This window comes from Nannobrachium achirus (assembly GCF_963921795.1).
Source record: "Nannobrachium achirus genome assembly, chromosome: 18".
NCBI classification, from domain to species: Eukaryota; Metazoa; Chordata; class Actinopteri; order Myctophiformes; family Myctophidae; genus Nannobrachium; species Nannobrachium achirus.
In genome coordinates, this window is record NC_137825.1 from 49247815 (window position 1) to 49263470 (window position 15656).

Genomic DNA, 15656 nt, shown 5'->3' on the forward strand with positions numbered 1-15656 from the left:
TATTTTAAAATACATTGGACCACATTTCGACAAAACGAATATGATGGTGATTGAAAGGCAATTTTTAACTAGCGATAGGAACCATACAGTATTCATGAAAATGTTAATTAAGGTTAGAAAACGAAAGGGGAAAATGAATGGGATCCAATGGAGGGCAATTCTTTTTGCGATCGGCCGGGGGGGGGGGGGGAACAGCGCAACTAGCGGCCAATCATAGGAAGTTTTAGTTCCGTATTGGAGTCATTTTAAATCGAGTAGAGCGTATGAATCAGGCCTTACCGATGGGCATGAAGGGCTTGGAGGTGGCGCTGGGCCCAGACATGCCGATGCTGTTGATGGCGAACACCCTCATCTCGTAGAGCACGCCCTCAATCATCCTCTTGGCCTCGTACGTGGTCGACTCGTACACGTCAAAGTTGAGCTTCGTCCATCGGGAGGAGCCCTTCTTCTTTCTCTCCATGAGATAACCTGATGGATGGAAAAGTAGACATTTAGGAAACATGTCATGATGCGAAAAAAAATTATAATCATCAATATTAACCCATTTAGGCCTGGGATTATTGAATGCTTTGAATATTGGAAAAATAGCAGATATACAAGCTCACGGTGCCACGCTGCGAGCTTGTAGATCTGCTATTTTTGAAAAAGTCGTGAAAATGTGTGCAAATCTTTGAATATATATATGTATTTTTTTAAAGCAAACGTTTGTAACTCAAATTTTGCTTCTGGGGGGGTCCCTGGAACTAAATAGTTTGAGACGGGGGTCCGTGGCCAAATAAATATCAGTTTGGGGGTCCCTCACATGAAAAGGTTTGAGAACCACTGACATAGTAGTCTCTCAAGAACAGACTAACTGAGCTCCAGTTAAGTGAAAAGGACCTTTTCTTTGACGATGGCTGGCCAGATTGCTGACATAGAAACATAGGTTTTTCAAAAAACCTTAGAAGGATTCAAAAGACACACCGATTCCTGGGATAGCAGCCTGCATTACAAACCATTGTGAACAATGGAGTGATGGTCCCAAAATATGAGTTCCATTCAACTTCTTTTTACCAAATTGACAAATGGGCAGATGACAACATCAACATCCCCAAAAGGATTAAATAGAAGGGTACATCCACAATATTCATGGTCGTTAGGTTGCAACCTTACTGTGTACAAATACTTGCTATCTGTGCAGTGCTTGCTCCACTATCATATTGACTATTTATTGTTAGATTGTTCCTGATGAATATGCAAAAATCACGATACAGTAATATTAGCTATATGATGGCAGAGCAAGCACTAGTCTGCATACTGTAGCAAGTCTTTGTACAGAGTAACACTGCAACCTAACTACCATGAATAGTGTGGATATACCCTTCTATTTAATAATTTTGGGGATGTTGATGTTGTCATCTGCCCATTTGTCAATTTGGTAAAAAGAAATTGGTTGAATAGAACTCATATTTTGGGACCATCGCTCCATTGTTCACAATGATTTGTAATGCAGGCTGCTATCCCAGGAAGTCATGTGATCCAAGATGGCCGCGGTGTGAATATGGTCTATTGTCTAACTGCTGATTCCTGCCTGCTTCTCCAGCTGTGTCTGGGGCTCGTCAGTGTAATGGATGCCATCTGAGGAGGCAGTGGCTTTCTAAATCGGAGTGGCAGGATAATAACTCTAGATTTTCTTTTAATGTGTTGATTCTAGAGTTGCAACACCAACCATTGTGTGAGAGTGATATGTGATATGAGTCGATGCTTGCTGAAACTCCTAATGTGAGTCAGTGGCAGACAGTGAAAGCGATGCACCGCGGACAGACTCTATAGTTCATAATGTGTGACAGTATAGTTATGATCGCACAATGGAATACCTGATATGAATCAATCTGAGACCACTTTCTGAGGCAATATTCAATGAGGACATCTTGTGGAAATAAGACTATTGCATCTATCTGAGGATTTGGAAAATTATATGCACCATCTGGAAAGCGCCCACACCCTAGTCTTTCCATTGGAGGTAAACTGGCTAAGCAGATGGACAGGTGCGTGCCGAAAGATGAGGAAGGCGACTGCTGGCTACGCAAGAGTCAGCGATGAAGACGGGGTAGGAAATCCAAATTGTATTTATCTGAACGTGTGTAGCAAAATGTTGGCCTAATAGTATGGGTGTAGCCTACGTGTACAATACTGCAATTAATGATTGTTTCCACATTGATTCATCTGTTGGTAATGACTAGCTAGATCAGTGGTTCCCAAAATATTTAGCTTGTGACCCAAACGAGAAATTTGACTTTTGCCTGGGCCCCAACTAGTGAAAACGGCGTTGCGAGGCGCTGTGAGCATGTAGATCGGCTATTTTCCAAAATTTCTGCCTCTAATATTTGACAATTTGCCCAATGATTTGTCATTTTAAAGCCGAGGTATTAAATTGTCACTTTAGAAATACCCTCTATACACTTAAACTATATGTTGGTTTGTTTACTGTTGAGTGAGAAAACAATGTTGCACATTGAGTTAATCATCTGGGGACACCCCTGGGGGTCCCGACCCACAGGTTGACAACCACTGAGCTAGATGATGGAAAATGATGTAATCTGAACAGAAAGTGGGAAGGGGAGGGTGGGGGGGCGTCTGGAAATCAGAAGGCCACCTGTTTGCCTCCCGGTGGAAGGGTCCCCGAGCAGGACACTTAACCCCCCCCCCAAACACACATCAGAACCATTTTGAGCAGCTGGACCCAGCCAGCTGGATGAAGCTGAAAACCAAAATCTGTTGTAAATAGCATTGTGTGTGTGTGTGTGTGTGTGTGTGTGTGTGTGTGTGTGTGTGTGTGTGTGTGTGTGTGTGTGTGTGTGTGTGTGTGTGTGTGTGTGTGTGTGTGTGTGTGTGTGTGTGTGTGTGTGTGTGTGTGTGTGTGTGTGGTCTCTGGAAAGTGAGGACCCACATGTTTGAAGTGAAATGTGTCCCGGGGCAGAGTGGGGGACTGCCCATGATAAGTCCAACATCTCATTATAGTGTAGTTGCTTAACCCTGGTTTTTGACATTATCGAAACGAAGCGGATAAAAGCTCCAAACTTTTTTTGAGGCTTCTTTAGGACCTATAACGATGGATTTTAGCCTTGGATACCAAACTTTATTTTGAAAGTTACCCATATAATTATCCATATCAAGTTGGGCTCCCATCGACTTCCTATACAGGAGGAAAATACCCAGAAAAAAATCGGCTTTAAGTAGGATGTGAGGGGTCTAACTAGGGGTTTGTCATGATTCTGAACCATTGCAAGCATTTGTTTTGCACAAAAAACTTTCCTTTGGCTAGAAATGGCCCCCAAAAACACAAAAAAAAAAAAAATGTGAAAAGTGATGACTCATCACCAAACCATCGTTTTGTGGGGCCATTTCTAGCCCAAGGAAAGTTTTTTGTGCAAAATGCTTGCAATGGATTCAGAATCATGACAAACCCTTAGTTAGACCCCTCACATCTTACTTAAAGCAGATTTTTTTTCCTGGGTATTTTCCTCCTGTATAGAAAGTCGATGGGTGCCCAACTTGATATGGATAATTCTATGGGAAATTTTCAAAATAAAGTTTGGTATCCAAGGCTAAAATCCATCGTTAGGTCCTAAAGAAGCCTCAAAAAAAGTTTGGCGCTTTTATCTGCTTCGTTTCGATAATTTTGTTAAGACAACCCACTATTAGTCCTACATTGGTTAGGGTTAGAATTCACCGAATTGATACATCCGGTAATATGTATTAATTTCCTTATGTTTCCTACATTATCTTATCACATCTTTGGTATGAAAACAATGTAAAACAGTTGCTTGAATGAAATATCTTTGAAATATCTTTACATTTGTAAATGATGCTGTTACAATTAGTCCCCTTAAAATGTGGGCTTAAAATGTAACATCCGAACAGCGTCCACTTTCAGTTTAATAACTTACAACCTGTTTCATCAATTGAAAAACTTGAAGTGGTTTGATATGTGTAGGTAGGTCCTTTGCTCGAAATGTAAGACTCCCTAATCGGGAGATAAGCGACCGTCACATCGCATAGACACACTTTAGAAGGCAATCGTAGCCAATGAGGAGGGAATATGGGAAATGGGACAGATCCATGTTGATGATACTGTGTACCGCTTTGTGTGATTTTAGGCCAACATTTATAGGAGCAGTAAAATGTTTTTCGCAAAAATGGGCCTCATGGTGACGCTAGAAGAGGGCCATGTGAGAAATGAGGGGTGGAGGTTGTGATTTGCCATCCAAGGAGTGTGTGTGTGCAAAGTTTGGCATCGATAGGGCCAACGGTGGCAGAGATATAGGGGCAAAAGTGTGACATGACATGACGGACAAAGGGACTGACGGACTAACAGACAGCCGGTGGAGCTTTTCATAGTAACTTGCGACCAAGGTAAAAAGATTGCTGAGTAATGAAAAGTGAAAAACTTTACAATCGAGGCGGCTCTCCCCTACTCAAGTACATTTTGAATTCCGGTCTTTTACTTGTAACAGACCATTTCTGTATTGCGGTATTGATACTTTTACCTAAGTAAAATATGTGAGTACCTTTTCCACCACTGTTCAGGATACAGCCCATGTCTTACCTTTGACTGGCGCACCGCCATCAAATTTGGGTGGCTCCCAGACAATGGTGGCAGTGTCTTCTCCCACTCCGATGCACTTGACATTCTCAGGGGGGTCGGGCACATCTAAGGAAAAAAAGAAACGAAAACTCTCAGGTCATTGCATATCAAAAAATACTGAGATTGCAAATTATGTTTAGGGCCCTATTAACGTTCCATCATAAATCTCACTAATCATCATGGCAGTATGAGAAATTTGTTTTTGGCCATTTTACTATTAAGTCTGTTCATATTCTGTTCATTATTATCAAAAGTCTTGTGTTTTATCCTTTGCATAGATAAGTACAAATCAGTTTCAAATGTTTTTTTTTTTTTTTTTTTTGTCAATTAAAGCCCTACTTCGTCATACAAAAGTGTCGCACAAAGGTAGTGAGAATAGAAGATCTACAAGCACACAACGCCTCGCATTCGCGAGGCATTGTGTGCTTGTAGAGCGGCTATTTTCATTAGTTTACTTTTTTTTAATGATAACAAAGAAAAGGAAGGTTTTGGACATATACAAGGTTTCCACCCGCCAGTTTTTGCCAGTAAAAACATCAGTCAGTCAATCAATCAATCAATCAATCAATCAATCAATGTAGCAGTCATCCATCAATCCATATATTTGGAGCTTTTGACACTAGGGATGGGACGATATGAAAATGTCATATCACGATGATTGTGACAAAATAAATCACAATTTATGATATTATCGTGGTAATCGAAATCCATTATCCTGGGGCGGAAGATTTGCCAAAAAATATCTGATCTACAAGCTCACAACGCATCGTGTTGTGAGCTTGTAGATCAGATATTCTTTCGGCTATTTCAGATCGGCTATTTTTTTGGCATAGACCTTTGATGAGTGAAAACAAGACTGTATCAAGTACGTATATTATAAGTACCTTTTACCAATTATAGAGGGTTTAAGTGGTACCGGATATGCAGCTCGACAAATAAAAGGTGTATTGATCCCAGTGCATGACGGAGGACGATATCACGATATATCAAATCTACCACGATACGATTATCATGAGTGTTTTTTATCACAATAAACGATAATATCGCTTATCGTCCCGTCCCTACTTGACACTCACCCACAATCTTGACAAACAGCTGAGCCTTGTCCTCTCCAGCGGGGTTGGTGACCACGATGGTGTAGTTCCCCTCGTCCTCCCGCTCCGCTCCCTCTATGACGAAGCAGCTCAGGTCTTTCCTCGCCTCCACTCTCACGCGGCCTTCAGCATCGGTGATTGGCTGAGAGGCAGGACATCATTATTAAGCAATATTACACGAGAGGGTGTGCATATAACACGGTTATCCTGCACGACAGCCTTGCCGCAGGAACGAGCCGACAGGCGAGTTCTGTAGGCAGGGCTGGAGTCCCTCGAGTGTAACATTGCGATTATACAACTGTTGCCCTTAAAAAAAAACACGTCAACTTCATTTCATTGTAATTAAGATATTCGATAGGAATTTGTAATTTTTTAATGCCACATATGGCTACTATGTCCCTGAACGTCACATGAAAACCGCTAGCCTAGCCACCTAGCATAGTGTGTGGAGAGAGGAGCGCTTGCTACTGTATGTCTTTCGTGACCAAAGCAGCTGATTTCTTTACTTGATGAGAGACAGTGCATCTGTGCTCGTTATATGCACAGTTGGAGAGCCTGTTTTCCATTGAGAGCCCGACTACCTGTTGTATAATGAGTGGTTATGAGTTATTTTTTATTGATAATGAGCACCTTATCGATCCTGCTCAGAGTGAAGTTTGAGTTTTGTTCATATTGCGTCATATAAGAACTGTGTTCCAAACACAAACAAATTATCTAAGCGGTTTGACCCCCTATGGATATGAAGAATCAACTGTCACCTTAGATTTTAACCACTTCAACCATTAGTTTATGCTTTAACTGTTAAAAAAAACAGCAGATATACAAGCTCGCAGTGCGGCACTCGGTGCCGCACTGCGAGCTTGTAGATCTGCTATTTTTGAAAAAAAAAACTATAATTTTGTTTTGTGCAAGTCTTTGAATATTTTGGACCCGATTCTATATAAATGTGGTTCTCAAGCTGTTTCATAACAGTGGAACCCCAAAATGTCATGTATTTGGCCGCAGACCCCATCTCAAAATGCGTTGTTCCAGGGACCACCGAGAAGCAAATATTCGAGTCGCAAATGTTTGCTTTTAAAAAGATATATTCAAAGACTTCAAAAATAGGTGCCGCGCGGTGAGCTTGTAGATCTGCTATTGTTCAATAGTTAAAGCATTAAATAATCCTAGGTCTAAATGGGTTAACAAGCAGACATGGCGACACGGGTTTAGGCGTGTCCGTACCGTTTCTCCCTTTGTCCACACAACGGTGGGCGCTGGATCCCCTGTGATCTCCACGTCCAGACGCAGCTTGTTGCCCGCCACCACAATGATGGTGTTTTGAGAGACCATCGAGCCTGTGGTGTCCAGGTGGATCTTTGGAGGATCTTGTCAGGAGCACGGAGAGATGGATTATGGAGAGAGAGAGTCACTCATACAGTGCTGTAAGTCAGTGGTTCTCAACCTTTTCAGGCCGCGACCCCCAAAATAATCATATTTGAACTGTTGACCGGGACCCCCACCCTGCACAAGCACTTGGAATTGTAGGAGTTGGCATTACATTTAGTTCGACTCGATCTGTTCCATTGTGAAAATATTTTCACAATTTCGGCTAAATATTTGACAACTTTGGCCAGATGGTACTAAAAAGGTCTTAGTTTAAGGCCTAGAATTATTGAATGCTTTAACCAGTGAAAAATAGCAGATGTACAAGCTCACTCTGTGCCGCACTGCGAGCTCGTAGATCTGCTATTTTTGAAAAAGTCATGAAAATGTGTGCAAATCTTTGAATATATGTCAAATTTTGCTTCTGGGTGGTCCCTGGAACGAAATATTTTGAGATGCAGGTCCGTGGCGAAATAAATATCATTTTGGGGGTCCTTCACATGAAAAGGTTTGAGAACCACTGACATAGTAGTCTCTCAAGAACAGACTAACTGAGCTCCATTTAAGTGAAAAGGACCTTTTCTTTGACGATGGCTAGCCAGATTGCTGACATAGAAAAATCTTAGAAGGATTCAAAAGACACTTATAGAATCGGGTCAAAATTCGAATTTTCACGATTTTTCAAAAATAGCAGATCCACATGCTCGCAGCGCGGCACTCTGTGCCGCGCTGTGAGCTTGTATATCTGCTATTTTTCAATAGTTAAAGCATAAAATAATGATACACAATAATGTCCTTAATTTGTCACTTTAGAAATGTGCAGATACCCTGTATACACTTATACTGTATGTTGGTCTTTTTACTGTTGAGTGAGAAAACAATGTTAACATATAGCTGAGACTTGTGAAACTGCGTGATAGGACTAGGAGCCCCGTCAAAATTGATAAAATACATAGATTATAGTCTTGATCCAAGGCTAGTCACGAAGTACAGTGTTTGACCTTATAAAATGGGGACCCCCGAAAATAATTTGGGGGTCCCGACCCACAGGTTGAGAACCATTGCTGTAAGTAGTGCATGAACACAAGTGTTGTTTGATGTGGTTTGTCAGCTACTTACCTTGTCTGGGTACATAGTCGATCTTGATCTCTGGTTTGGGAAATAATAAGAATGTTTTTTTTAGTTAAAACTATCACTGGAATTTGAATTCGTGCAATATTCTTTGTCATCTGTTTCTCTCACCCAAGAAGTTGAGTTTGGCAGAGAGCGACAGGGCATAGCCATCGGGAACAAAGGTGTAATCGCCGGCGTCGCCGGGCTTGACTTCATCGATGACCAGCTTGTGTACCCTGAAACAGGCAGAGTAAAGTCATGGTGAGGATGGGGCAAAAAGTGTGTACATTTTCCACCTGTGTCAGTTTGTTCAAAATTATGTTTCCATTTTCTTGTTGTCGTCTCTTTTTTCCCCACTCCAATATATTCTTATTTCAGATTCTTACAGTTATACCAATAGTGTGAATTCCGTGTAATCCTCTGCAATAGGCTCTATGCACAGCAGCAATGTTGGAAAGAAATTGGGCCCCTTCCTTCCTTCCTTCCTTCCTTCCTTCCTTCCTTCCTTCCTTCACAGGTGTTTCCAATGATTCCACTGAAGGCTCTGTTGGACAGTGGTTCTCAAATGTTTTGATTTCAAGCACCACCATTACTCTGAGAGTGTACATCTGGAAACAAATGGACCCGTACAGGTCCATTTGGTTCCATTTGCACACTCTCAGAGTTACAGACCTGTAAGTCGCCATTTGGAACCCCACCAAGGACACTTTGAGACCCACTGGTGTAGCAGAGTGTTTCCAGTGAGCCAACATGCACAACATAAGCACCCTGACTCTGTTTGACCAGAATGGAACAGAGCCTTATAGGGTGCGTTCGGAAATGCACACCGGGTGTGCACTCAGTGTAGTGAGTGCAGTGAGCGGTGTGGTTGTAGAGTGCATTCAGTGTGGCTTATTTACAAACGACCAGTTAAGAGACAGCTGTGAGCTTTTTCAGTCGGAAAATCTTCTGAAAAGCAGCAGTTGCTAACGTAACGTTGCTATTGATAGGTAATTTAATTCATAACATTGGCCTACCTGCTGTTAGTTTATATGCGTGTGTAACAATAAAGCCCAAAGGACCAATAAAGCAGCAAATGGTGCATTTTCTACGCCATTGTTCACCGCTGAGAAGCGCGAGACACCGCCATGAAAATCAACCAATCAAAACATCGCACTGACGCACCGCACAGCCAAACCCCATCTTCTGAGTAGGGTTGTTTACTGCGTGCACTGATAGTCCAGTCATTATATGAAAAAACCTAAAACAAATTGCAATAGTAGCAAACTCAACTGATTCTGTATCCTCATTATGTCCTTAGTGAGGGAAAAAAAGTCCCAAGGAATCCCATCGGGGCAAAGTTTTGAAAACGACCTACCTACCTTCACTTACTATACACTACACTATAAAGGAATTTTTTTTTCCTTTATAGTGTAAACCCTAACCCCCCCCCCATCGGCACCCATATTACACAGGCTCCGCTCCTCGTACAGTACCTTCCAATGTGCGTCATCTTGATGCGGTCGCTTGCCACGACCTCCACGCCGTCTTTGAACCACTTCCCTGTCACCTTCTCGTCGGACACCTCACACTTGAACACCGCCTGGTCTGTCGCTTTGACCGTCAGATCAGCAATGTCCTGTAGCACCTCAAGTTCCTTCTCTGAAGGAGATCACATGGGAGGCAACAAGCAAGGGGGAATTCAAGGAGATGGAGAGAACGGGACAAGAGAGGGAGGATGAGGTTCATGTAGCATCTACAGTAGATCATAACACCAGTCTGTCATTTAGGGGTGGGACGATACGCGATATTAACGTTTATCGTGATAAAAAACACTAACGATAATTGTATCGTGGAGATTTCATATATTGTGATATCGTCCTCCGTCATGCAATGGGATCAATTCACATTTATTTGCCGAGTTGCATATCCGGTATCACTTAAACCCTCTATAATTGGTAAATTAATAATATACGTACTCAATACAGTATTTTTTCACTCTCTATAATGTCTTTGCCAAAAAATAGCCGATCTGCTATTTTTTGGCAAATGTTCCGCCCCAGGATAATAGTGTTGATTATCGCGATAATATCGTAAATCGCGATTTCTTTGGTCACAATAATCGTGACGTGACATTTTCATATCGTCCCATCCCTACTGTCATTACAGCGTGTTGCTTCCAGACTTGCATTTGGTCCTAGCCGCAAATTGCAACTCTAGATTTGTTTTGATATGTTAAATCTATAGGGTTGCAATACTACCCATTGGCAGCCAATGCATGCAAACAGTTTTTGTTGCCATCTGATTGTATTGAACGACATCAAACTCACTGGTCAACATTGCAGCTGCATGGAAAGCTTGAATTATCCTTCTATCTGCCTTTTTTCCCTCTTTTTCATAAAAATCCACGTAGACATGTTATATGAGCTATATCATTTCTGTCAAAAAGTGTTTTTCGTGCAAAACAAATGCTTGCAAAACAAATGCTTGCAAATGATTGGATTCAGAATCCCGAAAAACACCTAGTTTGACCCCTCACATGCTACTTAAAGCAATTATTATTTTTGTATTATTATTTTACTGTATGGTAAAGTCTATGAGAGGCCAACTTTGATTGGCTACCACAAGTTTCCCAAGACAAATCTGTGATGTCCCTATAGCCAAAAATGTTCCATATGGCATGTTCTAACTGTGTGCCAAATTACATGCTTCTATCGTAAAGTGCACGATTCCATCAAAATACTGCACAAAATGCCTGGACTATAACAATGTGAACGCAGCCTCAGTGTTGATTTATCCATTCATCACTCTTGTCATCAAATGTAATTGACCCTCGCCCATTTGGTTACATTGTAAAGACTATACATGCACTCACTCTCAGAGTTAAATTATCATTGAGGATTTGACTGTGCAGCTGTGGCTTATAATGTGGTACCTTCCACCTCCAGCTCTCCTTTGGTGTGACCCCCGTTTGTCCAGGCATGGTACATTCCAATGTCATCCAAGGTAGCCTCCAGGATAGTGAGAGTGTGCTTCTTTCCGTCTTTCTTAATGCGATACTTTTCAACATTTGTGTCTTTGTGTAGCTCCATGTCCTCGAAATACCTGGATGAAACAAAAGCAAAACAGTCGAAATATTTTTTATTTTTTATTGAAAGTTCCATGTAGACCAGACCATGTATAGACAAGATCACAGCCTTAACTGAAAAAAGAAAAAGAAAAACTAAACGTCCATAGAAATGAAAATCACTAAGTTCAGTTGGGTGGATATGAAATGTATTGAGCGGAATTGTGGACAAAATCTTATCCAAGGATAACAAAATATTCTACGGCAGGGGTCTTCAAGGTTTTCAGGCTAAGGACCCCTTCGTTGAGAGAGATGAAGCAGGGACCCCCAAAACCTTTTCATAGATTCCATATAGTTTAATCGTTTGACAGCACAATCATCAGTGTATTTTGGATTCATGTCAATTTGTGTTTTCAGATATTTAACCACTTGAACCGTCAATACTATAAACTTGACTTTTCACTCTGTACTTAGTCTGCTCTTTTTTCCCCTCTACACCAAACCTCTTTGCCGAAAATAGACTATTTACAAGCTCACAACGCCTCGCAGCACGAGGCTTTGCAAGCTTGTAGATCTGCTATTTTTGGCTAAAGTTCTCAGAATATGGACACTTGGGTTCAAGTGGTTAATACAAAAAAGGAGAAAAAAGGTTTCTATCACACCAAGATTTGGCGGCCCCCCTGTAGTAACTCTGAGGACCCCCTGGTCGAGGACCCTTGTTCTACGGCATGGGTCTGAGAGGCTAAATGTCACTCAAATGGCGGTCCGCCAAAAACCACTGGCTTACACAATGGAAGGACATTTACGATCTCTGTGTGCCTAAATACGGTCTGGAACAAGCAGGTTCAATTGCCACCCCAGAGGAGGAGAGATGTTGTTTGTTCTGTGAACTTGGTGAAATTGAAAATGAGGTTCAGTTTTTGTTTTATTGTCCTAAATATGTTGATATAAGAGAGTATTTGTTGATATAAGAGAGTATTTGTAAAAATATGTCTTCCGGGGGCACGGTGGCGCAGCTTCGCCTCAGAGCTAGAAGGTCCTGTGTTCGATTCCCGCCGGGGGACGCTGTGGGCACTGGCGGCGTGTTCCTCCCTCCGTGTCATCAGTGCCCACAGGTGGGGTTGGCGATAAGGCCTTTCTGTGTGGAGTTTGCATGTTCTCCCCGTGTCTCCTAGGGTTGATACCCTCACAAAAACATGCAGTAATCCTGGTCTCAATAATGCCTCCCCCTGGCCAGCTGGGGCGCCTGATGGAGGGGAAAGGAACTGGTTGGAATAACGTGTTCCTTCCACGCGCTACATCCAAACCAGGGAAATCTCCACTGTCGGGTGAAAAGAATCAACTTGGGCTCCTCATGCATAGAAGGAAGCATGAGGTCAGTCCGTTTTCTCCCCAGGCGCAGCAAAGGGAGAGCAGAGCCCAGGATTACAGTACATAGGCAATTGGCACTGGGCGAAAAATTGGTTACAAAATCGTGGGATAAAATTAAAAAAAAAAATAATAATAAGATGTCCATCTGTGAGGATTTCCTTGACCGTCCTAGACGATTATGAAGAACTTGAGATATGTTTTGCCAAAGGAACGTTTATTGTGTCAGATATTATTTGTCAAGCTTGGGAGAGAACTTATAGACAAAATAATTCTGAGAATGTATAAAACTGAATGTATGACTATATTGTAAAACATGCTGTAAACTTGAAATGGTGTCTTATAAACCCATGAGGGTTGGGCACTCGGTGTGCAGGACACGAAAATAAACGAATCAATCAAATCAATCAATCAGAAATACTGACCACATCACGTGAGCACCTTCCTCGGAGACCTCGATCTCAAACTCCACCCGCTCCCCCACCACTACGTGGTAGTCATCCATCAGCTTATCGATGGTCACCGGAGGCTCTGTTCAGAAACATGTTGGTCAGAACACTGCTAACTAGCAGTGTTGATTTCGTCGACTAAAACTATGACGAAAAATGTGTGTCGACTGCGTTTTTTTCACTGACGAAAACTAAATAAAAACTAAGCTGTGATGACTAAAACTAAGACTAAATATATTGACAATTTCGTCAACAAAATAAAAACTAGACTAAAACGAGGGACTAGTGGAGAAGAGAGTCATTTTATGTTTGGTTGCTCTCAGGTGTTGTTTGCTGAAAATAGCAGATCTACAAGCTCACAACGCGTCGCAGCGCGACGCGTTGTGAGCTTGTAGATCGGCTATTTTCAGCATTCAACCAAGTGTAAAATCAGTCATTACGATGCCATCAAGGCCTGCCAAAATAAATTTTAGTTGACTAAATCAACTGTAGATTTAGTCAACTAAAATCTCATGATATTTAGTCGACTAAAATTAGACTAAAACTAAAACTTTTCAGGATACTAAATTATTACTAAAACTAAATGAGATTTTATTCAAAAGACTATGACTAAAACTAAATCAAAATTTGATGTCAAAAACAACACTGCTAACTAGGTGTGTAACGATACATTTAATAGCGATACAACACGCATCACGATACATGGACGATATTGGTTCATTCATGGCGATACCATTCGATTCAATGATTTAAAATCGATAAAGTAACTGTTTAGCAAAGAAATTAAATATAACGTATTTGAGTTACAAATGTTCGCTTTTAAAAAGATATATTCGAAGACTTGCAAAAAAAAAAACGACATCTACAATCTACAAGCTCGCAGAGCGACACTCGGTGCCACGCTGTGAGCTTGTATATCTGCTATTTTAAGTTATAGTTAAGGCATTAAATAATTCTAGGCCTAAATGGGTTAAATCAGGGTTCCCCAATAGGCGGCACGCAGGCCATTTGTGGCCCGCGGGGGGCTACTGTCTGGCCCACACCAACCCCAGTAATAATGGTGGTATAAGAGCAGCAACAACACTAGTATATCGTCGTTGTCAGGTGGAAATCTCCAAATTTGTACCTTCTTTCGCAAATCATACAAGGCCGTCACACAAAAGTAGTGAAAACAGCCGATCTACTGTACAAGCACACAACGCCTCGCTGTGCGAGGCGTTTTGTGCTTGTAGACCGGCTGTTTTCACTAGTTTAAAACTACGCCACAAGGCCACTATTGCTTCTGCTCTGCTCACCTTTCACAAACACCTCGGTGAAGGACTTCTCCTCGCCGACCACACACTCGTATGCGGCGTCATCCGCCAGGGTCGTCCTGTTGATGGTCAGAGTCCTGACGTTTCCAACGGCCTCCATGACATACCTGGCAACAGGGACGTGCAGAGAATGTTAGAGAGGCAGGGTCTGACATTTCTAACGGGGCCTTTAGGTGAAAGTATTGAAAATAGCAGACCTCCAAGCTCACAACGCGTCGCAGCGCGACGCGTTGTGAGCTTGGAGGTCGGCTATTTTCGGTACTTGATACCACACTGAGCATAATCAAGTCAATACTGGAGATGTGGCGTTATGGCATGGATATATCTATACAGAGAGGGACATTCTTTCAACAGAGTTTGGACAGGGCATTCTTTCTGGAGAGTTTGGACAAGGCAATTCTCTTGAATACTGCCTTAAGGTATAGCATGGCAAGGGGACATTTGCGTTTCTTTCACCGTAATGAAAACAGCATACATGGTCTGGAGAGGGCACTTTTTACAGACGGGTAAAAGGGCAGGGGCTCAAGCCCCCTTTGATGTCTATGTGTGCACGTGCCTGCCTGGCAAAGTGACAGGACAGAACTGTGTGAAAATAACAAATCTGTCCCAAATGTGGTCTTTTTTATCTGCCACTTTGGCTGCATATAAGTAGAACATGTCCCCTGGCACAGAAACTGCCTTATGTGACATGTTCCAACCAATCACTATTTGACATACAGTAAGATACTTTTGTAGTTTTGCTCAAGTACATTGCAGTATTGATACTTTTACTTGGGTCTAGTAAAAAGAACCCGAATGACAGCCCAAGGGCAGAAACGCCCTTAGCAAGAGCTTGGCATTGGGCTGAATTTAACTCTTTCTGTGCCAAATGCCCAAATGGCTCCAAGGTAGCTGTGCCCTGATGTTGTATGTTTTTCTTTGCTATGCAATGAAAAAAAATGATTTTTTTTTTTTGATTTTTTTCCCCCACAGAAACAGACACAGGTGTTGTGATTCAGTGGCAAAAAGAATTTTGTCAATCAGACAAATGGTTCCAGAGATAGAGCTGTTTGAATCAAAAAAAGTGTCCATCCACTAGAATGGACACACATTTTCTCAATCAGCTAAACGAGGGAGCCAACACACAAACAGAGAAAACCATCTCTCTGATCTCAGGTAATTTTGACATCTTTAAAAAAAATAAAAAAAAATGAAAAAAATAAAAATAAAAATGTTTTTTTCTATACAAAAAACACAAAAGACGTCATTTCAAAGACATCATTGGCACTGAGGCCCATTGAA

The 15656-nt window shown here is 41.7% G+C and overlaps 1 protein-coding gene across 1 annotated transcript in view; it reads right to left on the bottom strand.

Moving 5' to 3' along the window:
- The window catches only part of LOC308303161 (myosin-binding protein C, fast-type-like), a gene marked incomplete at both ends in the record, with an annotated part of 112870 nt that overhangs the window by 20780 nt on the left and 76434 nt on the right, over positions 1–15656 (bottom strand). The window contains 10 exons of the mRNA XM_080747484.1: positions 280–468; positions 4589–4693; positions 5704–5863; positions 6946–7088; positions 8206–8235; positions 8329–8435; positions 9675–9840; positions 11114–11283; positions 13039–13144; positions 14358–14482. Of these exons, the coding sequence (XP_080603610.1) occupies positions 280–468; positions 4589–4693; positions 5704–5863; positions 6946–7088; positions 8206–8235; positions 8329–8435; positions 9675–9840; positions 11114–11283; positions 13039–13144; positions 14358–14482 (1301 nt within the window). The remainder of the gene's footprint in view (positions 1–279; positions 469–4588; positions 4694–5703; positions 5864–6945; positions 7089–8205; positions 8236–8328; positions 8436–9674; positions 9841–11113; positions 11284–13038; positions 13145–14357; positions 14483–15656) is intronic.